Source organism: Leucoraja erinacea, chromosome 28, assembly GCF_028641065.1.
Source record: "Leucoraja erinacea ecotype New England chromosome 28, Leri_hhj_1, whole genome shotgun sequence".
NCBI lineage: Eukaryota > Metazoa > Chordata > Chondrichthyes > Rajiformes > Rajidae > Leucoraja > Leucoraja erinaceus.
The window spans coordinates 11,776,504-11,799,717 of NC_073404.1; the positions used below are offsets into that span (position 1 = coordinate 11,776,504).

General features: G+C 39.6%; 1 protein-coding gene across 1 annotated transcript in view; it reads right to left on the reverse strand.

Moving 5' to 3' along the window:
* The window catches only part of bcas3 (BCAS3 microtubule associated cell migration factor), a gene marked incomplete at its 5' end in the record, with an annotated part of 612,428 nt that overhangs the window by 542,337 nt on the left and 46,877 nt on the right, over positions 1–23,214 (reverse strand). The window contains one exon of the mRNA XM_055657406.1: positions 11,539–11,640. Within this exon, the coding sequence (XP_055513381.1) occupies positions 11,539–11,640 (102 nt within the window). The remainder of the gene's footprint in view (positions 1–11,538; positions 11,641–23,214) is intronic.

Genomic DNA, 23,214 nt, shown 5'->3' on the forward strand with positions numbered 1-23,214 from the left:
AAAACCCTACCATTCACTGTGTAGGTCCTACCCTTGTTAGGCTTCCCAAAACACAACACCACTAATTTCTCTGTATTAAATTCCATCAACTATTCCTCAGACCACCTGCCCAACTTATCAAGATCATGCTGCAGTTTCTGATAACCATCTTCACTATCTACACTGCCACCCACTTTAGTTTCATCTGAAAACTTGCTAATCATGCTTGTACATTCTCATCCAAATCATTCATATAGATGACAAACAGCAAACAAACAGCACCGAACCCTGAGGCCTCCAGTCTGAAAAACAACCATCACCATCACCCACTGTTTCCTTCCATGAAGCCAATTTTCTATCCATTCAGTTGTCTCTCCTTGGATCCCATCCAATCTAACCCTCCAGTGCAGCCTACCATGCGGAACCTTGTCTAATGTTGTTGCGTCTCTGTCACTGAAATTCCTGGTTGAGTATTCCAGACTTGGAAAAACACGGCAACAATGAACCAACAACAATAAATGGCCAAACCAGGAGAGCGTGTGATAGGCAGGGATATCTAGAAATTTCAATTGGTGTCAACGTATCCTGCAGAAATGTGGCAATGACAGAAGTGGTAGATATCAAATCTGCTGCCTTCCGAACCAATCAATCCTGGATGATGTTTAATTAGTATCGGGCTATAATGAAGCTGGAGGTTTTCAGATGAATGTCGACTACTTTATCAAAGCAGTGAATTAAGCTGATGATAACAATGAAGAGGGTTTCTAGAAGCCAGGCTTGAGTTTTAGTTAACTGAAGGAAATTTCCTGTAAAAGTGATCAGCGCCCTTAGTTGTCAAAGGGCCATAAGAAAATAGCTAAAGAAAAGAAGAGTCTCGACCCGAAACGTCACTTATTCCTTTTCTCCAAAGATGTTACTTGCCCCGCTGAGTCACTCCAGCTTTTTGTGTCTGTTTTCGTAAGAATCTCTTTTTGCCCATGTGTTATTCATGGCAAACAACAGATTGAGAATTAATAAATGGCCACCAGAACTCTCTGTGCTAATTTCACTGCGAGTTAATCATCAAAGCTAACTGCTAATGTCATAAATGATGGCAGAGATATTAATTCAGTTTTGGCTGGTACTATTGAGGCTTTTCCTGGGCCAATTGTTTGTACTGACTGAGCGTCCTTTCACTTTTGCTAATTGATCATCTTTACCCGACGCATGAACTTAATTTCCTCACTTGATCCATTTGCTTTCCCACTTTCTTATTCTTGATCTACAACCTCCTCCCCCCAGCTGCTTTGGAAGAATCATCTCTCCCTCACTGTTGTTTAGTTTGGAGATACAACATAGAAACAGGCCCTCTGGGCCACCGAGTCCACGTCGAACATCAATCACCCGTTCACACTAGTTCTGTTTTATCCCATTTCTATTACATCTGCTATCTACACTCTAAGAGTAATTTTACTGAAGACAATTAACCTATAAGCCCGCAGGTCTTTGGGATGTGCGAGGAAACCAGAGTACCCAGGGGAAACCTTTGTGGCCAAAGGGAGAACGCACAAACTCCATGCAGACAGTAATGTTGTTTGAAAGAGCTTGCAAAGTACAAACAGGCTGCATCTTCTCCACACTTCATAGGACTTTATTAGAATTTTATACACCTCTATAAGATCACCCCTCAGCCTGCTACACACATTTTCCTATAGCTCAGAACCTCGAGTCCTGGCAACATCCTCAAATCTTCTCTGTACTCTTTCTAAATTAATGGTATCTTTACTATAGTAGAGTGACCAAAACGTAACACCAGTCCAGAGGTAAAAAAAGTTTAAATGATGAAGGAAAGTAAACAGTGACAATTACTTATGGACAAAAGAATAAAAATGAAAAAGCTTAAAATAAACACATGGAATTTGAAGAAAAAAGCCAAGGAAGCAAAAATAATGAATTGGTAAAAGATCAAGTGAAGCAGATTACAGAGAAAGAGAAGAAGAAAATGAAAGATGATTGATAAAATACAAGCAAAGACTTTAGTGAATGAATTTTGGAGTAGATATGAAGGGGAATAAAAATTTTCAATTAGAAATTTGCAGCAGTGAATGTAATTAATTTGTACACGTTCATAGGCTAGCACATTCAGAACTATTTTCACAGAACATCAATTACTCAACGTTTAAGAGGGAACTGCAGATGCTGGAGAATCGAAGGTTACACAAAAAAGCTGGAGAAACTCAGCGGGTGCAGCAGCATCTATGGAGCGAAGGAAATAGGCAACGTTTCAGGCCGAAACCCTTCTTCAGACGGATCGGGGACGGGGGTGGGCGGGGACAAGAAAGGGAAAAGGAGGAGGAGCCCGAATGCTGGGGGATGGGAGGAGACAGCAGGGGGGCTGAGGAAGGGGAGGAGACAGCAAGGATTAACAAAATTGGGAGAATTCGATGTTCATGCCCCCAGGGTGCAGACTCCCCAAACGGAATATGAGGTGCAGCACCTCATCATATTCCGTTTGGGGAGTCTGCACCCTGGGGGCATGAACATCGAATTCTCCCAATTTTGTTAGTCCTTGCTGTCTCCTCCCCTTCCTCAGCCCCCCTGCTGTCTCCTCCCATCCCCCAGCATTCGGGCTCCTCCTCCTCTTCCCTTTCTTGTCCCCACCCACCCCCGCCCCCGATCAGTCTGAAGAAGGGTTTCGGCCCGAAACGTTGCCTATTTCCTTCGCTCCATAGATGCTGCTGCACCCGCTGAGTTTCTCCAGCTTTTTTGTGTAACCATCAATTACTCAACTACAGTTCAAAACAAATACTTTGGAAAATAATGGATCTGAAGTCATGGTAGGCATGCAGTGTTTTAGACAAGTTTAAATTTCCATCTCTAAAGAAACTAAAGAAAACAAATGTTCTTCAGTGACAGGCAGGTGAGAATAAGGAAAAAACAATCAAGCAAATTTCCAAATGGATCATCAAGAGAATCGACAGTGAAGTAAAAAAAATAAACTTTACTACTGGGAAAAAGATGAAATAAAAGGGGATAAATACGAAACCAGAAACATATTAAAAGAGTGGAAATGAAATGGAGGAAATAAGCAGAAAGCACAACAACAACAATAAACAATCTGCTGCATGAACTCAACAAGTTGATCAGCATTTTTAGAGGGAAACGAATTACCAATATTTCAGGTTGAAATCCTGCATCAGGACTAAGTGGAGAGGGAGGAGAGTATAAAGAGAGGGGAAGTAGTGTGACAGGGGCCAATAGGTGAACTAAGGAGAGTTGAAGAATGATGAGCAGGTAGTAGAGGGGAAGGGATGGAGTTGAGAAACTCAGGCAGGTCTTTCATCTTGTCAACTAATGCTGCCACCTTCAGGGACTTCTACACTAAATTCCCAAAGTTCCTCTGTACTACCGTGCGCCCTACGATTCATTGTGTACGTTCTACCCTTGATAGTTCTCTTCTACCCTTATTAGTCCTCTCAAGGTGCATCACCTCCCAATTATTAGTTTTAAATTCCATCTGCCCTGATGAAATGGTTCAAAATGACATAAAATACAGCCCACCAAGAATTGAAAAAGGAGATCAAATCAGTTTCTTAATTTTTTTTTGAGGACTGGCAGGGTTTAGCTGGCAGAAACTTTTCACAGAGATACAGTGGAACAGGATATCAATGATCATTGAGACCCAAGAGCTGAAAATGGGTATTGTTTATACACAGGTTATATTATGTTAAATTCTATACGCATGGTGAATCTGGACCACAAATTCAGAGAAATACTTTGTAGTTGCACACACAGCCGAGTTAGATCGACAAAAGACAACTTTACAACATAAATGATCAGTAATGGGACACACAATAAAAACTTGAGTCATTTAAGAGATTCTCAACAGGGAGACTATTTGTTTTTCTAGATGGCCGGATTAATCTGGGCTAAAAGGTCCGGCTGAAGTTGATTTACCTGTGAACTCTGAATTTACCTGATCTTAATTAGGAAATGCCATGCCAATAGCCCTATCTATCCATTATCCAAGCTAGGTAGAGAGAACCAAACTATATTTTCCATCTTCTAATTCCAAATTGTTCAATATTAAGGCTCCACCTGGAAACCACATGGATATTTTATCTGTGTAGGAAGGAACTGCAGATACTGGTTTACACCAAAGGTAGACACAAAAGACAGGGGGAACCATTCCTTCTAACTAGAGATGGTGTCTGTCGTGCTGACTTACTCCAGCATTTTGTGACTATCTTCGATATTTTATTTTCTCTCTTTTGGTTTTGTGTAGTTTTTGTATTGAACTTATGTTGATTTACATTATACGAGCAGAATATCAGCATGGTGCAGCTCTGGAACTCAAAATGTTGCACTTTGTGCTGCTAACGTACAAAAAAAACCCCTGCATTTCACCGAGTGTGGTGAATGGTAGTTCGTCAATACAGCTGGGAAACAAACATAGTTTTAGTGACACCAAGTGGTAGAAGTAGTTTAACGCTCCGCTAAAAATGACATTTTAAAAATAAGTTTCCTCACATCTTTAAAGAAAGTTGATAACATTGATAGTTCAGTCAGCGACTCTTTGTTTGCATTGAAAACAAGAGATTGCTTAAAATATGAACTTACTTGCACTGAACTGTTAGAAATTTGCACGTTAAGGTTTTTGATGCATGTGAGATCCAGCTTGGCAGTAAGTTCCGAGAGGTAACTTGCCAGCCAACATTCATTATCAGGGCGAACATGTGAAGAATGAACATTTGAAGAAGGAAAGGAGTACTACACCGTTTACAGAGCAGAATCCTGGCTAGTCTTAGCTAATTCACAATTAGAAAAAAAATATCTTAAATGGAAGAGAAAAACATGTGTGTTAACAAAGTTACCAGCATGAATTAATGTCAGTATTTTTTGTGTTTCTGGAAGTTTTACTTGTTGTTTACTTTCTCCTCTGACATACTCTATTGTTTCAGAGGCACAAATCAACATTTTGTTTGTTCTGTTAATGTCTGCTCTACATTGGGTGATCAGTAAAGCAAAAAGATATGTTTCAGTTTTGAATTCAGCCATTTTGAAACCTATTCTCTGGAAACCATTTATCCTTCCAACGTATACATAAAACATGATTTTATAGGAGTATGGAATGGTACCAGAATACCATTGTCTGCTGACCCTCTTCAAATAATCTCTCAAATTTAACTTGCAAGTCCACTATCTAGGAAGATATCATGTTTTCCTGGTATCAATTACTTTTTTGCACTTTCCATTTGTATCAAACTTCAATCTCATTTATATAGACGTTATGAATTTTTCAGTTCACTGTTTTAGGAGCACATTGTCCTTTGTCAATATGGGGAGAAAAGGTCTAATAATCATGCACATCTCCAGTTGCACTCCTCCGTTCTAACATTCTTAACTTGAAATAAATTCTTAGAGGTATGCTTTGTCAATAGATCTTTCTCATCACTCTTTCGATATTTTCTGCATGGTTTTATGAGGCTCTCAGTGAATCCTTTCCTCCCCACAACCTCTCTGTTTCACTTTATTTGTTAATTCACTTAGGATCATTCTTGTTTAGTCTGGAGTTACAGAGCTGAGGTATTTGTTTATCCTGCAATTTTTCCTTCCAACATATATACATATGTATATTGTCCCCTTAAAGGGGTTCCCTTTCTCCTCACTGAACACTGATGTACATGTCCCTCAAATCCATTTGTGTAACCATGTTTCATTTCCCACATATCTTTGAAATCTCGCCAATGAAAGTCTGGCAGGAACCTATACTAACTTGTTTCTCTCTTTCACATATCTGATAAAGGATCCTGGACCTGAAATGTTAACTGTTTCTCTTTCTACAAATAGTGCCTTGCCTGCTGAATGGTACCGAAGTTTTCTGTTTTTATCTGGCTTCCTGTCTGTTGTATCTGAATCTCAGAGCATTCTGTGGTTATGAGTAGGTACAATTCTACGGATTAATTAATACCCCCTTGATTGTTTATCTGAAGTAAAGCTTTTGTGCATTCCTGTTCTCTTTGCCCCACCACTGATGTTCATGACTTGGATACATGGAGTCGTACAGCACAGAACCAAGATTGCAGTCTACTATGTTCATGCCATCCATCAAGTACCCATCTACATGAATCCAACCTTTTCCTTGATGTTTCAAGTCATAGCGTCATAGAGCTATACAACATGGAAACAGGCCCTTCGTCTCGACTTACCTACACTGACCAAGTTACCAAACCGAGCTTGTTTTACCTGCTTGCATTTCCCCTATAGCTCCAAACTTTTCCTATCGATACCCCTGTCCAACTGTCTTTTACATGTTGCAAATGTACTCACCTCTTCTATTCCTCGGTCAGCTAATTCCATATATATGCACCACTCTCCATGTGAAAATGTTGCCCATCAGGTCCTTGTTAAATTTTCCCCCTCCCACCTTAAACCTATGTCCTCTAGTATTAGACGCCCCTTCCCTGGGTAAAAGGCTGTGGCTATTCATCTTATTTATTTCCCTCATGATTTTATATGTCTCTTTAAGATCACAACTCAGCCTCCTGCATTCCAGGGAAAAAAGTCCCAACCTATTCAGGCTCTCCTTACATCTCAAACCCTCCAGATCCAGCAATCTATATATTATTTATCTATCTATATACTATTAAAAGTCTCAGTGTGTGTGTGTGTGTGTGTGTGTGTGTGTGTGTGTGTGTGTGTGTGTGTGTGTGTGTGTGTGTGTGTGTGTGTGTGTGTGTGTGTGTGTGTGTGTGTGTGTGTGTGTGTGTGCGTCTACATGTGTTATTGTATCTTCGCCAAAATGGTACACGGTAGCGTTAAAATTTTTGCAGAACCTTACTCAGATTTTTTCCATTGTCGATCTTGTCAAGTTTCCTTCAGGTTTGATGTTATATTTCAAAAGTTATTGATATTTTAAGTTTAAAAATAGCCAACTTTGTAAAAATAACTGCCTTTGACAGGGAGACTCTTCCAGCAGCTTCTAGTGATGATGTCACAATGCCATCTCACAGTCATCCAATCACAATAGGATCTCATTTACACAAGCTGCCGTGAAGATTCTGAAAATGGAAAATTACATCACAATGTGATGTCTGCTGCTGATCTCTGTTGTAAGGAGAGGGACGTAGTGGGGGAGATTTAAACGTTTTAAAGTGACATTTAAAAGTTGGATTTCTTCAAATCTGCACTGGCAGTTAGGCAGTTATGACACCTCAGTGCCCTACCGGCTACAATGTTTCTATCCCAGAACATTGAGTCCTTAACAGCAAATGTCCTTCAGGGAAAGAATCTGCCAGCCTAACCCAGCACAGCAAAGCTTAATGATTAAATTTGTATAACAAAAGATGGTCTTGTCAGTGGCGCCTACATCACATTAAATGTTAGTGCAATTGCATTTTTTTTAAAGTTTTAAATGACCTGCACAGTTGGGACCTATGGGTGGGTGGTGGAATATTACATTGGGGGAACGAGTAAGTGGTGGAATCTTATGTTGGGGTACGGGTTGCGTTGGGGGACCAGGCCTCCCGTGTGACAGGGACCCAATGGGTGAGTGGTGGAATCGTACGTTGGGGAACGGGTTGCTTTGGGGGACCAGGCCTCCCGTGGGGGCTATGGGTGAGTGGTGGATTATTGCGTTGGGGGACGGGGCCCAACAGATCCCACTTGGTCTAGTATATATTACTAAAACTCATCTTGTGTGTGAGTTTGTGTGTTTGATTAGTGATTGTTTGTGATCATGACCTGAACTACGCCAAAACGGTGCACGATAGCGCTACAATATTTGCACCACCTTACTCACCATTGTCCTGTGGTGTCATGTATTAAGTTTTGACCAGATTGATGTTATAATTTACAAGTTATTCACATTTTTTACTTTACAAAACCCCATTTGAGAAAGTTTTTTCCTTCTGCACTGGTATTTACAGCTATGTAGACTGTACTCCAAATGTGACATCACATTACACATCACAATGGGATTGTAGCCCTGCTTGCTACAATGTTGCTATCTCAGGACACTGAGTCCTGCCAGCCTAAGCAAGTATTTTTTTAACGTTTAAAATGAGGGAGGGTGAATAAAGGGAAATGAGCAGACCCTGCGAGGTTGGTGAGTGGTGGAATATTGCGTTGGGGGAACGGGCTGCGTTGGGGCCTCCCGTGTGACAGGGACCCAACGGGTCTCACTTGGTCTAACATCATTATAAATCTTCTCTGTACCCTTTCCAGTATAATGGCATCCTTTCTACTGCAAATTGATCTGTAGACTGTACTCCAAATGTGGCCATACGAACATCATGTACAGCTATATCATTACACGTCAACTGTTGGGCTCAATACCCTGAACGATGAAGGAAAGCATGCCATATGCCTTCTTCACGAGCTGACCACGAGTGCTGCCACCTTTGTGGAACTATGTACCTGCACCTCTGTGCACAAAACTCAAACGCAAACTACTAATACCTTTATAAGCTTCCCAGATTTAACGCTGACTTTGTTCCTTCAAGGAATATATTTTATCTGCGAATTATGTATTATTTCTTTAAGTGTGAAGTTCATAAATTATAGGAGCAGAATTAGGCCATTCGGCTCAACAAATCTATTCCACCAATCAATAATAGCTGATCTATATTTCCGTCTCAATCCCATTTTCCCACCTTCTCCACGGCTGACACCCGTGTTGGCCATTCTCTGTCCTCAATTTTCAATGTATTTCCCCAATCAACTAGAGACGACTCTCCTCTCATACTTCCAGTTTCATTTGTTCAAAATTAAGACCCAATTTTGCATCGAACCCCATCACTTTAAAACTCAAAATCAAATTGCCTTAGATGGCGGTCACTATTCCCTAACATTGTCCAAGACAAGTTCTGAAATAGCCTTTGCCCTCAAAATATTAATCTAGAAAATTATATTGAATACAGACTATTAATTTGCCTTCTACATTATTAATTATGCAGTCAATATGCAGATTTAAGTCTCAAAAGGATAACTTTGCATCAGCCTTCTTATGCCAAATTTGCCAAAGTCTTAGCCACTCACTCAAGCCATTCATGTCCCTGGTATCTGCTTACTCTCACAGAAGAGAAATGAAGAAAAAGTGGAAACCACAGTGAATTTGTACATCAGTCAAAATTGGAACTCAGACATGGTTTAAAGGCTTAAAGAGGTGATCTCATCTTTGGTAGCTATTCTTTTATATTTGAAACAAGTTTATTCATGGATAACCCCTTGAGATGGACAGTCATCTCGTTTTCGAGGGGGTCCAATATAGAACATACAGCACAAGACATAACATACATAGAGGCTCTCATTGACCCACCTTCTCACACACCAATCCCAAAACCCCTCCATCCCCACTTGTTATAGTTTATAACAATTGTTAATTGGCTTTGCATATCCAATAATAACAATAGTTATGTGTTACAGCATAATGTTGATGCATAATACCATATACCACCTATCATACATCGTACGTTAATACATACTATCAACATTATTACATGATATATTATTTCATGATATTGTGACATAATACAATATAAGACCTTGTTACACTATGCAATACAATAATACATAAGTGTAATGGCCATGCATATACAATAGTTATGCCAAATGATCACACACAGAGCAAGCTAGATAAAGGAGCTCAAAGACTCTAATACTAGAAACAGGTACATGGTTTTATAAGGAAGGGTAAAAGTGTATTTTTAAATAGACAAAATGAGCTAATAGTTCTTATGGTACTAGGCAGAGTGTTCCAGTCAGAAGGAGCTTTGAATTTAAATGCACGTCTCCCATTTCTTTGTTAGTTCTTGGAATGAAAAAGAAGGGTTGCTGAATATGTCTTAGTGAATATGAGGGTGTGTATGGTAATAGGTCTTGTTTTAAATAAGAAGGGTAATTGAGATGGATGCATTTAAAGATGAACTGGAACCAGTGGTAGCATCTTCGAGCGTGGGGGGATAACCAGTTTAGAGTTTCGTACAAAGAACGGTGGTGAGTTATATATGGACACCTTAAAATAAATCTGCAAAGACTATTATAAACTACATTAAGGGGTTGAAGATGTGTATCAAATGTATTCTGATAGACAATATCAGCATAATCCAGTGTTGGTAGTAGTAGTTGAGAGACAATATGTTTTCTCATCTGAAAGGTGAAACAATTTATATGGCGGTAAAGAATAGCTAAATTACAGCTGAGTTTTTTAGTAATCGTCTCACTATGCTGCGTAAATGAAAGCGTTGGGTCGAGCCAAACGCCAAGATATTTGAAGTTCAATACTTGTTCTAATGGTGATCCTTCATTAAATGATATAGTCAGATCTACAGAATTACCAAGGCCTTGTCTGGTACCAAATAACATACTGCATGATTTATTTTTATTTAAAATTAATTTGTTAAATAATAGCCATTTCTGAACAGAAGTAAGATCTGATTGAAGGGTTCTTTCAATTTCAGACTTGTTAGTACTAGATGTATATAGCACTGCATCATCGGCATATAGTTGTGTTTGACAGTCAGAACAGATATTAGGGAGGTCGTTTATGAAAATAGAGAAAAGGAGTGGTCCCAAGGACGAACCTTGCGGGACCCCCTTCTCAACAATTAATGAATTGGATTGACTTCCATTAAAGGTGACACATTGGCGTCTGTTATGAAGGTATGAGTTAAACCACAGTAGATTGTTTTGAGAAAGACCAATAGAGTAAAGTTTATCAAGCAGTAGGTAGTGGTCAACAACATCAAAGGCCTTGGTTAGATCAAGAAAGATGGCACCGGTGAGTTTACCATCCTCAGAAGCAGTGAACACATCGCTGGTGAGTTTTAACAGCGCTGTAGTTGTGGAGTGATTAGGTCTGAACCCAGACTGGCATGGAGATAGAATGTTGAAAGTTGAGACATAATGTGATAGCTGGTTGAACACTAGTTTCTCGAGGATTTTAGCCACCGAGTTGATAATTGAGAGTTGAATTAATATAAAAGAGTTGAATTAATTATCAAAGGTCATACATACCCTGTGATCCATCACTGATTTGGTTAGTATATTTATGCAAAAGCGCTTAACATCCACTTTATGTTCAAACCCTTAATACCTTTCTCCATCTTTTAACATATTAAACACATTGATGATGTGTAGGAAATCAGCTTACATCTACAAAATGTTTCTGGCAACAATTAATTTCCAGGACAACGAAACAATCAGCAGCTCAAAACTAAGAAAACGTCATTTTTTACTGCAAATGGTAAAATTAAATCAGGCAGCTTAATATCAACCACAGCAATGGAACCACACTCTGACATAATGGAAAAGGCCTCTGCTATCCATGGCATGCACGAGATATCTTTTATTATTAATATGTTTAAGGATGTTACATTTAAAACTAAAAAAGACAAATAGATTGATAAAAACACAGATTAAAAAGCCGAATCATTTTATTTTCGCAGTACTGCAAAAAAATCTTTGGCAGTCCTGTAGGATCAGGGGCAATTTATTTCCACCCTGGTACAATTAGATGGTTCTTGCATGACACGAAGAAACACATTTCTTGCTCACAACTCAATGTGCAGATAATCATACCTTTTGTTACAATGCAGCTCGTAGATGGGGGTTTTGAACTGGATGGATTTGACCATTTCACCAGTCCGAAGCGAGTAAAGATCCACACAGCAGTATGGTGGGCTGGTGACAAAAAGAAACACGAATAACATTACACACAATAAGCAAAGGCTTAATAGGCAAAATATTGCTTTAATCAAAAATAAATGTAGCAATCTAAATAAAGAAAACAGGAGGAAGATGACAGGCAATTCCATTAATTCCCAAAACACATCTGATCTACTCGGCTAACCGAGAAATGTCATCATGCATCAAAAGGGTAAATTATCTGCCCTGGCCCTTTATACTTATGGCACGTAGCTAACCAAATTCTTAAATTTGCATACAATGTCCCAGTAAAAAATGCTAATCTAAGAGCACATCTGTGTAATATATTTTCCCCACATATTTCAACATGTGCCAGTAATCATGAAAAGAAACTGCAAAATTCACAAAAGAGCACACTCATCAACCAGACCAGTAAAATACAAAAGAAAAAGAAAACATTGCTGGTTGAAAATCTGCATTGCAAACTGAAAATACTCAGGCGATCTGGCAGCATATGGGGAGTGGGGAACAAAGTTACCATCTCGTCAACAGCCTTTCATCATAATTTAGCAAAGTTAGAAATAAATATGTTTTACATTTCAGAGAGACGGCAGGAGTGGAGGGAAGGGGCAACTCCTGCAGTTGCAGGGGAAGGTACCTGGGGAGGGGGTGGTTTGGGTGTGAAGGGATGAGTTAATCAAGGAGTTGCGGAGGGAATAGTCTCTGTGGAAGGCGGAAAGGGGTGGAGATGGCAAGATGTGACTAGTGGTGGGATCCCGTTGGAAATGACTAAAATGTTGGAGGATTATGTGTTGTATGCGACGGCTGATGGGGTGTAAAGTAAGAGCATGGGGCACTCTGTTCCTGTTGCGACTAGGGGGAGGGAGATCAAGCGCAGTGCTGCGGAGTACTGAGGAGACACGTGTGAGGGCCTCATCTATGATGGAAGAGGGGAACCCCATTCCATAAAGAATGAGGACATCTCGGATGTCCTGGTATGGAACACCTCATCTTGGACTCAGATTCGGCGTAAACCTAATAATTGGGAGTAGGGGACAGAGTTTTTGCAGGAGGCAGGTTGGGAAGAAGTGTAGTCGAGATAGTTGAGGGAGTCAGTGGGTTTGTAATAGTCATCAGTTAATAGTCTATCTTCTGCGATGGAGATGGTGAGATCATGAAAGGGGAAGGAGGTGTCGGAGAAGGTCCAAGTGAATTTGAATGCAGGATGGAGATTGGTGGTGAAGGAGTCCATGAGTTCTGCATGGGTGCAGGAGGTAGCACCGAGGCAGTCGTCAATATAACCGTGATAGAGTTCGAGAATTTGGGCCTGTGTACACCGGGAACAGGGATGGTTCAACATACCCCACAAAGAGGCAGGCATAGCTGGGGTCCATGCGATTGCCCATAGCTACGCCTTTGATTTGGACGAAGTGAGAGGTTGTTGAGGGTGAGGACCAATGGGGGGGGGGGGTAGATGGAAATTGACCGATTCTGCGGTCGAGGTAGGAACAAAGGGCTTTAAGGCCTCCCTGATATGTGATGGAGATGTAGAGCGACTAACCTTACTCTAGTTATTTCAGCACAAGAATAATGTCTCAAATTATTAATCACCACAAACATGCTTTGGGAAACAAAACATTCCCATCAGGTATCTCCAAAATTGAATTTCGGACATGAACAAGGTTTCTCATATCTATTCAATGTTTTCAATATTTAATTGAGAAAATATGTATTCCCATTGTTGCTGTTTATGTGTATTATCTCTAGCTTCCACATAAACCCATTGTTGCTGTTTATGTGGAAGCTAGAGATAATACACAAGCTGAAAACAAATGCACAGAGGAATATGCACAATTTGAAATTGTCTGTTAACATCTGAAATGGAACTAATGATGAGGAAAGTAAAAAGAAAGTAACACTTTAAGCATTTTTAAATTTACGTTTAAAAAAAGTTCCAACCAATGTGTTAAATAAAAAGTTACATGTAAAATATTAGAAAGTTGGTCAGGAGATGAAGATAAGAAGGAAACAAGGCAGGTCACATTCTTCACAACACAACATTCTGATTTTTAGTTAAAGTCACTTGAAACAGTCTGAAATGTCAGTGCTCATCACAAACGTGCAAATAATTAAAGTTGAAAAATGGGAAGTATCAATACGACTTAAACTAGGAAATTTAAACCAGACCAAAGTAATATTTGGGTTCTGGCAAGAAACAGGTCAGTGTGCACCAACTAATCTGCTATAAACCAGCTTCTATGCTCACTGAAGGCAAAAGTGAAAACAGCGAATGAAGACAGCCAAAGACCACACCACCAGTTTTCCTCCAAGCCACAACGAGTCATAGTTTAACTGTGAACAAAAATATAAATAACTCTTCCATATGTTTTATCTATTGCTATAATAAAAAGAAATTAACACCACCATCAAATTCAGAATCATCTGGAATTACTGACTGACTTTTGGATCAGTTCACAAGGATATCATGGTGCTGCATGGTATCAAACTGTGAGACCCAAGTTCAGTTGCACCATGATGCACCACAGTCATTTCATCTATAACCACAGACTAAACGCAGTCTCGTTTTCTCTCCTGAGTCTACACCCTTTTTATGAATTCTAATTCTGTCTTTTTTTTTTAATGATCGCATTTATAATGTTGCTTTAAAGTATAACATACAAATAGCAAAGTGCTTTGAGATTGTTACAGTTAAATTCATTATTTATGCACAGTTAGTTATGCATCATGGCATGGCATTTGTAAAGTTAGTTATACTTCATGGAATGCTATCAATTTAACAACTTATAACTTCTGAAGAAGGGTTTTGGACTGAAACGTTGCCTATTTCCTTCGCTCCATAGTTGCTGACGCACCCGCTGAGTTTCTCCAGCACTTTTGGCCTCCTAACAACTTTTAACATACTCCAAAGTAACCACAATCCGATGTATATCATATATTTAATGTACATTTTGTCCCTGATTAAAATGGTACTCTAGATACTCTTCCAAACTGCAGGTTTTTTCTGTCTTGAATGGCACTCTTACAAATTACAAGTTTTTCTGTCTTGACCTTGCAAATTCATGTCACCATCAGAAAATATTATTTTGTACCAATAGCACGATGGCACAATTTATTATTATTCTTCCCAATAATTTATAGGAAATATTTATGATCAATGGTTGAAGTAAGGCTTTCATACAAACAATATGCAAATCAAAGGAATCGGAAAATGATTTATACTCATATGGATTATTCGGGGGTTAAATATGGACCTCACTTTATCTGTAGTAGACACTACTCTGGGCAACATCGGTGGTGTGAGAAACATTTCAGGATAACGACCTTTCAACAAAATTCTGTTTCTCTCAACAAAGGGGAGAGGAGGGGGGAGAGGGGGGGGGGAGAAGAGGAGGAGGGGAAGAGGAGGAGGGGAAGAGGAGGAGGGTAAGAGGAGGGGGAGGAGGGAAACGTGGGGGGGTGAGAGGGCTGCGTCTTTTGAAAAACTGAATAATATGCTGGAATCTTGAGCAAAACTCAAAGTGCTGGAGTAACTCAGCAGGTCAGGTAGTATCTCTGGAGGACATGGAGAGGTGATGTTTTGGGCTAGGGCCCTTGTTCAGACTCAGTTCTTCAATGAACCTGGTAAGTTTCAATGAAGCAGAGGAAACAAAACCAGGTGCTTTTCAAGGGAGTAAATGCTAGAGACCAGGGCCCCGAGTGTGTTAGAGGGTGCAGGAACTGGGTCTCAACGTGTTAGAGAGAACATGGTAATTGGGACACCAGTGTTTAAGAGGAAGTGTGAAAACTTGGGACCCGGTGTGTTGAAGGGAGTACAGGAATTAGTAACCAGTCACTGAACCATCATAAATTCCAAATAGTTGGTTACAGATAATTTAAGTTTTAATGTGTTTTTCTTTAGTCGATTGGCAGATAGAATCCAGTGCCCTCCATAATGTTTGGGACCAAGACCCATCATTTATTTATTTGCCTCTGTACTCCACAATTTGAGATTTGTAATAGAAAAAAATCACATGTGGTTAAAGTGCACATTGTCAGATTTTATTAAAGGGTATTTTTATACATTTTGGTTTCACAATGTAGAAATTACAGCTGTGTTTTACATAATTCCCCCATTTCAGGGCACCATAATGTTTGGGACACGTGGCTTTACAGGCATTTGTAATTGCTCAGATGCGTCCTTAATGCAGGTATAAGAGAGCTCTCAGCACCTAGTCTTTCCCCAAGTCTTTCCATCACCTTTGGAAACTTTTATTGCTGTTTATCCACATGAGGACCAAAGTTGTGCCAATGGAAGTCAAAGAAGAGACTGAGAAACAAGATGAAGCTGTTAGAGACATCAGCCAAACCTTAGGCTTACCAAAATCAACTGTTTGGAACATCATTAAGAAGAATGAGCACACTGGTGAACTTACTAATCGCAAAGGAACTGGCAGGCCATGGAAGACCTCCACAGCTGATGTCAGAAGCCTTCTCTCTATAATGTAATAAAGACAAAAAAAACCCAAACACCTGTCTGACAGATCAGAAACACTCTTCAGTGGTCAGGTGTGGATTTGTCAATGACCACTGCCCACAGAAGACTTCATGGACAGAAATACAGAGGCTACACTGCAAGATGCAAACCACTGGTTAGCTGTAAAAATAGGATGGCCGGGTTATAGTTTGCCAAGAAGTACTTAAAAGAGCAAGCACAGTTCTGGAAAAAGGTCTTGTGGACAGATGAGATGTAGATTAACTTATATCTGAGTGATGGCAAGAGAAAAGTATGGAGGAGAGAAGGAACTGCCCAAGATCCAAAGCATAACACCTCATCTGTGAAACACGGTGGTGTGGGTGTTATAGCCTGTGCATGTGTGGTTGCTGAAGGGACTGGCTCACTTATCTTTATTGATGATACAACTGCTGATGGTAGTAGCATAATGAATTCTGAAGCGTATAGACACATATCTGCTCAGGTTCAAACAAATGACTCAAAACTCATTGCCCAGCAGTTCATTCTACAGCAAGGCAATGATCTAAACATACAGCTAAAGCAACAAAGGAGTTTTTCAAAACTAAAAAATGCTTAATTCTTGATTGGCCAAGCCAATCACCCGATCGGAACCCAATTGAACATGCCTTTTGTATGCTAAAGCGAAAACTGAAGGGGACTAATCTCCAAAACAAATAGTAGCTAAAGATGGCTGCGACACTGGCCTGGCAGAGCATCACTAGAGACACCCAGCAAACGGTGATGTCCATGAATCGCAGATTTCAAGCAGTTATTGCATGCAAAGGATATTCAACAAAATACTAAACACGACTACTTTCATTTACATGACATTGCTGTATCCCAAGCATTATGGTGCCCTGAAATGGGGGGGGGGGACAATGTATAAACACTGCTGTAATTTTAACATGGTGACACCAAAATGCATAAACATACCCTTTAATAAAATCTGACAATGTGCACTTTATGCACATGTGATTTTTTTTCCATTACAAATCTCAAATTGTGGAGTACAGAGGCAAATAAATAAATGATGGGTCTTTGTCCCAAACATTTTGGAGGGCATTCTAATTGGCAGACCAACAGAATCTAACACAGCTTATTCTGCTATCATTAGGATAGCAGAATAAGCTGTGTTAGATTGAAGAGGTGAAGAATTTGGTGTTAAGGCCTGATCTTGTCTCTTTAAGGAATATGCAGAAAGTTTATTTCAAAGAATATTTATGACTTTTCTATATGAATGGCTGAAATTATCAACCACTATCCAAGTTCCTCCTAAAATCACTTCCTGGAAAAAATATTCAGGTGTCTACACATGTCTAAATCTTGTCATGTTGGAAACCACTAATGTTTTGATTCACCTGTGCCCTGCTGGAGACAAAGGGTGACATCCTTAAGAGGTCTGGCTTATAAGCCATTTCAATGTGGTTATCACTTATCTGCAATGAACGAATACACTTATTCACACAAAACCATTCCATGAATCTTGAGCAATGAATTTAGATCAGTGACTGCAATGAATGAGAGTGGAAAACCTCTTTAGATCTAAATTATCTGAACCTTTCTCCCAACAGAGATACATTTTTTTCCCTATGGGCTAAGAAGGCTTGTTTCAAATAATTAAAAAAAGGAAATCCAAATGGATTGTTCGCCAACACATCTTTAGCAGTATCAGTTGCATTTTGCAACATTCTAGGCTGCCTCTTTAACCTCAACCCCACAAGTTCACATTGGATCAGCACCGACCAATAACAGTACAGCACAATGACAACCAGCAATAAACAAAGGCTACACATTTTCAAATGACAGCTGATTAAAAGATCTCAATGGAATCAAAATTTCGAGACACGAATTGTCACAAATAATTAAACATGCACAAATAATTAAACATCAGTTAGGTCATTAAGAAATGGCTCAAGGAATCACAATTTCAAATTTCCCGTTTGCACCAAACTGTATCAGTTAGTCAGTAAAGGGTAAAAAAGTAGATTTAAAAAAATGTAATTGATTTTAAAATTCAGATTTTAATGGTTCTTCAAAGGGGTAACTTCAACCTGTGAAGAAGAAACTGACTACATTCAGTCAGCATAACAGCTTTTACCCATCTAAAGCAAAAAAAGTGTTGGAAGAACTCAGCATGTCAGGCAGCATCTGTGGAGGGAAATAACCTAATCATCAGCCTAGACTAATACATGGCCCATTAAATTTTAGTGCTCCCATTTAAAAAGTAATATGACAAAACTAAGGATGCATAATTATGAGGATAACATCACTAGTAGTTGGTAAGTTACTGGAGAGTATTCTGAAGGATAGGAAATACAGGCATTTGGATGGGCAAGGGCTAATTAGGAACAGTCAGTAAAGGTTTGGTATGTGGGATGTCGTATCTCACAAATCTGATTGATTTTTTTTTTTGAAGAAGTGACCAAAAAGGTTGATGAACGCAGAGCTGTAGATGGACTTCAGTAAGGCGTTCGACAAGGATCCGCATACGAGACTGCTCTGGAAGGTTAGATTGCATAGGATCCAAGGAGAGATAGCTGAATGGATAGCAAATTGGCTCCATGGAAGGAAGCAGAGGGTAATGGTGGAAGGTTGCTTCTCAGACTGGATGCCTGTGACCAGTGGTGTGCCTCAGGGTTCCGTGCTGGGCACGTTACTGTTTGTCATCTACATCAATGATTTGGATGAGAACATACAGGGCAAGATTAGCAAGTTTGCTGATGATACAAAAGTTAGTTGTTTTGCAGATAGTGCAAGGTGGGTGTGAACGACTGCAGCAGTATCTGGATTGATTGGCCAGGTGGACGGAGGAATGGTTGATGGAATACAGAGAAGTATGAGGTGTTGCATTTTGGGACATCGAACAAGGGCAAGCCCTACACAGTAAATGGAAGGCCTCTGGGTAGCATTGTAGAGCAGAGGGATCAAGGCGTACAGGTACATGGTTCCTTGAAGGTCGAGTCGCAGGCAGATGTGGTCAAAAAGGCTTTTGCTATTTTGGCCTTCATCAGTCAGAGTATTAGTATAGAAGTTGGGAGGTCATGTTGCAGTTGTAAAAGATGTTGGTGAGCATTTAGAAAATAGTGTTCAGTTCTGGGCACCATGTTATAGGAAAGATATTGTCAAGCTTGAAAGGGTTCAGAAAAGATTCATGAGGATGTTGCCAGGACTAGAGGGTGTGAGCTATAGGGAGAGGTTGAGTAGGCTGGGTCTCTATTCCATGGAGCGCAGGAGGATAAGATGTGATCTTATAGAGGTGTATAAGATCATGAGAGGAATAGATTGGGTAGATGCACGAAGTGTTTTGCGCAGTGTAGGGGAATCGAGGACCAGAGGATATTGGTTCAAGGTGAAGGGGAAAAGATTTAATAAGAATCTGAAGGTTAACTTTTTTACACAAAGGGTGGTAGGTGTATGGAACAAGCTGCCAGAGGAGGTAGTTGAGGCTGGGACTATCCCATCGTTTAAGAAACAGCTAGACGGGTACATGGATAGGACAGGTTTTTGAGGGATATGGACCAAGCGCAAGCAAGTGGGACTAGTGCAGCTGGGACATTGTTGGCCGGTGTGGGCCAGTTGGGCCAAAGGGTCTGTTTCCACACTGTATCACTCTATTACTCTATGACTAGAATTTCCCTGAAAATCTGTTAAGTCACTGAGGATATATAGAGTTGTTGGTAAACAGGTTCACTCCTAAATTTCACACTCAGTTCACTGATATTTGTTGTTTTCTTAAACAGATTTGTGACTGTTGGAAATTCCACCTCAGGTAAACAAGTTGTCCCTCACAATCACTGAAGGCATGGAGAGGGAACTCTTACTTTAAAATTATCTGTAAAAGGGAACTGCCCTCTTCACTTTGCAATAAATTTTCTCTGATTAGAAGAGAAAAAAATATTCACAAATTCTCACTTAATTTGCTGTAGTCTCCCCTGATGAGCCACTCGTCGTCTTTGGGTGGAGCCTTGTTCAAATTGTGTATTCTTAAATTTGAATAAAAATGTAAATGAACATTTGCAACATAGTTGTTTTTTATTTAATCATCAAACAATGATGTGCCTTAACCAGGATGCAGCACTGAGCATGTTAATTTTTCAACAAGTCAACAGCAGTTATTCAGGAGTTAAAGGCCTGTCCCACCGTACGAGGTAATTCATGAGCTCTCCCGAGTTTAAAAAAAAAATCAAACTCGTGGTAAGCACGTAGAATGTACATAGCGGGTACGTAGCGGGTACGTCGGAGCTCGGGACGTCTCTTTGCGGCTCGTAACGTTAACGGCAGGTACTCGGGAAACGCGATGAGCCGTGAAGATTTTTCAACATGTTGAAAAATGGCCACGAGAGCCCAGAGTACCTACGAGCGGCTATTACCGTAATTCTCCGAATTCGAATCAGGGGAAACTCGGGAGAAAAGTCCACTGGTAGATAAACCACTGCAATTTACCAGGTTTTAAATATGGTTTGAGTTCCCCAATTAGCCACAGGGTAGAATATTTCAAAAGCAAAATTATAGCAGTGTTGGGAAGCAACATATACAAAGCCCTTATGGGTAGGCCACAAGAAAAAGTCTTGATAATAAAGGAATGTTTTGCATTGCAGCCCATCACTGACTAAACTACTCATTGCTGAGTGGCAACATCATCTTTCTTGATTATTTTAACTGACATTTCAATTCTCCACACTTCACCACAGACATTTCAGAGCCAGGCTTGAATCAGGAACATCTTTTAAGCCACGCATTTTTCTAGAGGGTTGAAATGCCAGCGTGCATCTGACTTTCCAATCGTAACTATAAATGTAACAAAGCTTCCATCATGAGTTTAGAATCTTTGAACATTTTGATTACAGCTCTGAGGCTCTGGTTGTTTCAACAGTTAAAATAATTCCTGTCATCTATTTTTAAATCCAAGATTACAGCAAGGACTAGCATGTCCAAAGTATTGTTAAGTATTACTATCATTAAGTCACCTCATTAAGATCAACTACATACAGAAAACAGTTATTTGCTATTCAATTTCTTTCCCCACTAAAAAGCATCTTCCACTTTCCAAGACTCATTTTAGTACATATTACCAAATGTACTATTTAAAAGAGGACCGCATAATAGTTATAGAGAAAATTGAAATCCCAGAGCACTGAAACGTATTAATTTTCCTTGTAAGTTTTAAGGCAAAATAAAGGTTTAGCAGTTTTCGTGAGTTTAAACCGTTGTGTGAAAGAGAAACAGCCAGCATGAAACAGTCAGTTTGTAAGACCTAAAGAGTAGAAGAGAAATAGGCCGTTCTACTCATCTTAGAGGTAAGGAGAGATTGAGGTCACATTTATGTGATCCAGCCAACTTTAAAGGCAGGGCATGGTTACCGTTTATCATCTGGTTACTGACCAATGTTGACAGACTGAGATTATGGCTGATGGTTAGGGATGAGGCTGCAGTTAGGGATCAGTGAGATGTAACCGTGGGATGAGAAGGATCAGAGGCAGTGTGATGGTGGGTGGAATCCAGGGGTACATTGTGTTCAAGGGAATATCAAAAAGCTTTACATGTAACAGCTGGGTCCTATTTACTTGCTTGCCCCTTACTCATGATATTAAACTTTGGCCTCTCTACCCTCCAACCATAGGAACCAGCTGCTATTGGTGAAGCCATCACTTCAGTTACAGGGTTGAGTTTGAAAAGCTGATTAATTTTGTGATGTGCATCTTGACCTGCTGTGAGTTTACAGTATGTTTTTTTATTTCAGATTTTCAGCATCTGCATTTCTTTTGCTTTCTAATTTAAATGGTGAACCTGCCTGCAAGAAAGTTGGCTTGCCTGCTCGAATGTTGGCTTGTCTGCATCCACTGAAATTGGCAAGTTGGAGACAGGTTTCAGACTTTTTTAATTTAATGCAAATTTGCCCAGTTAAAATTACCCGCGGTGTGAAAGAGGCAAAAAGTGAAATAAACAATGAGTAAGAAAGGGAGGATAGAATATAGAAATTTGAAACAGTTTTTAATCTGCATTTCAGTCGAGCGAGATTGATTGAAAATTGTGTACAAAAAAAATTGCACAAATGAGTGTGTAAATCACTCCAACAGGATTCGCTATGCACGAGGTTAAGCAATCTCTTAAAGGGCAGCGTTCAAAGATGGTCTGTGTGAAAATGCTTTTTTGGGAAAAAAAGTCTACATTAAAAAAACAAAATGGCTCACATACTGTTAACTCAAATTGGGCTGCCACACTCAGATATGTTCCCACATCTAAACAGTTGTCATTATGAGAGAGTAAGGAACCACAACAGTGTAAATGTTTTTGTAGCATTGTGCAGTCACAGCAGGAGATTTTGAAAACTTTTGATGCTGTTTTTCCTGGTTCTATCATTTGAAGCTAATTTTTAGTCTTGAACTGTCAACATTTCATTACATTTGGATTCTTAATGGTGAAAGAAGCAACCGAGTTTCATGACGTTCCTTCTCTATGCTACATCCGAATACCAAAGATAAAGGGTTTAAGTGAAGTGAAGAGGTGAAGCTCAAATACTTCCCTAAATCATGAATATGGTACGTTTACTCAGAACATTTCCATTCATTAAAAAAAAAATTAGCAGTCTTAAACTTTTAAATTTCTATCATACATAACCTGCACTTGATAGGAAATGTTTGTATTATTAAAATGCTATGATGAAAAAGCTGAATCATTTAGAAGCCAAATTGACTCTTAAGGTCATGTCTCTCTGATTAATCATAGTTATTACAGCAAAGGACAAAGAGAAAATCGTACAGATGAAAACAATTAATCTATTTTTGTAGGCAACAAGTAAGGTGGGTGGTAACTGAGAAGTTTTGTAAAAAAAAAACCTGTCACAATATTCCACATTTCTGCCCGGCCTCAACAAACGCTCACCACATGAGAGACTTTCCAAGGCCTGAAGGGCTACTTTGATTCAAGAGCACTGCAGGCATTAGCAGAAGCGTAATTAGGGTAAAAAGTTCAACCGCAGCTCCGCGTCTAAAGCTGTGCCAGAAATTAACTTCCCCTCATTCACTGTAGTGTACTGTATTGAACTAAACTGAACCCTCCCTTAGAGCCCATATTAAAAACACATTTTGGCTTTTATG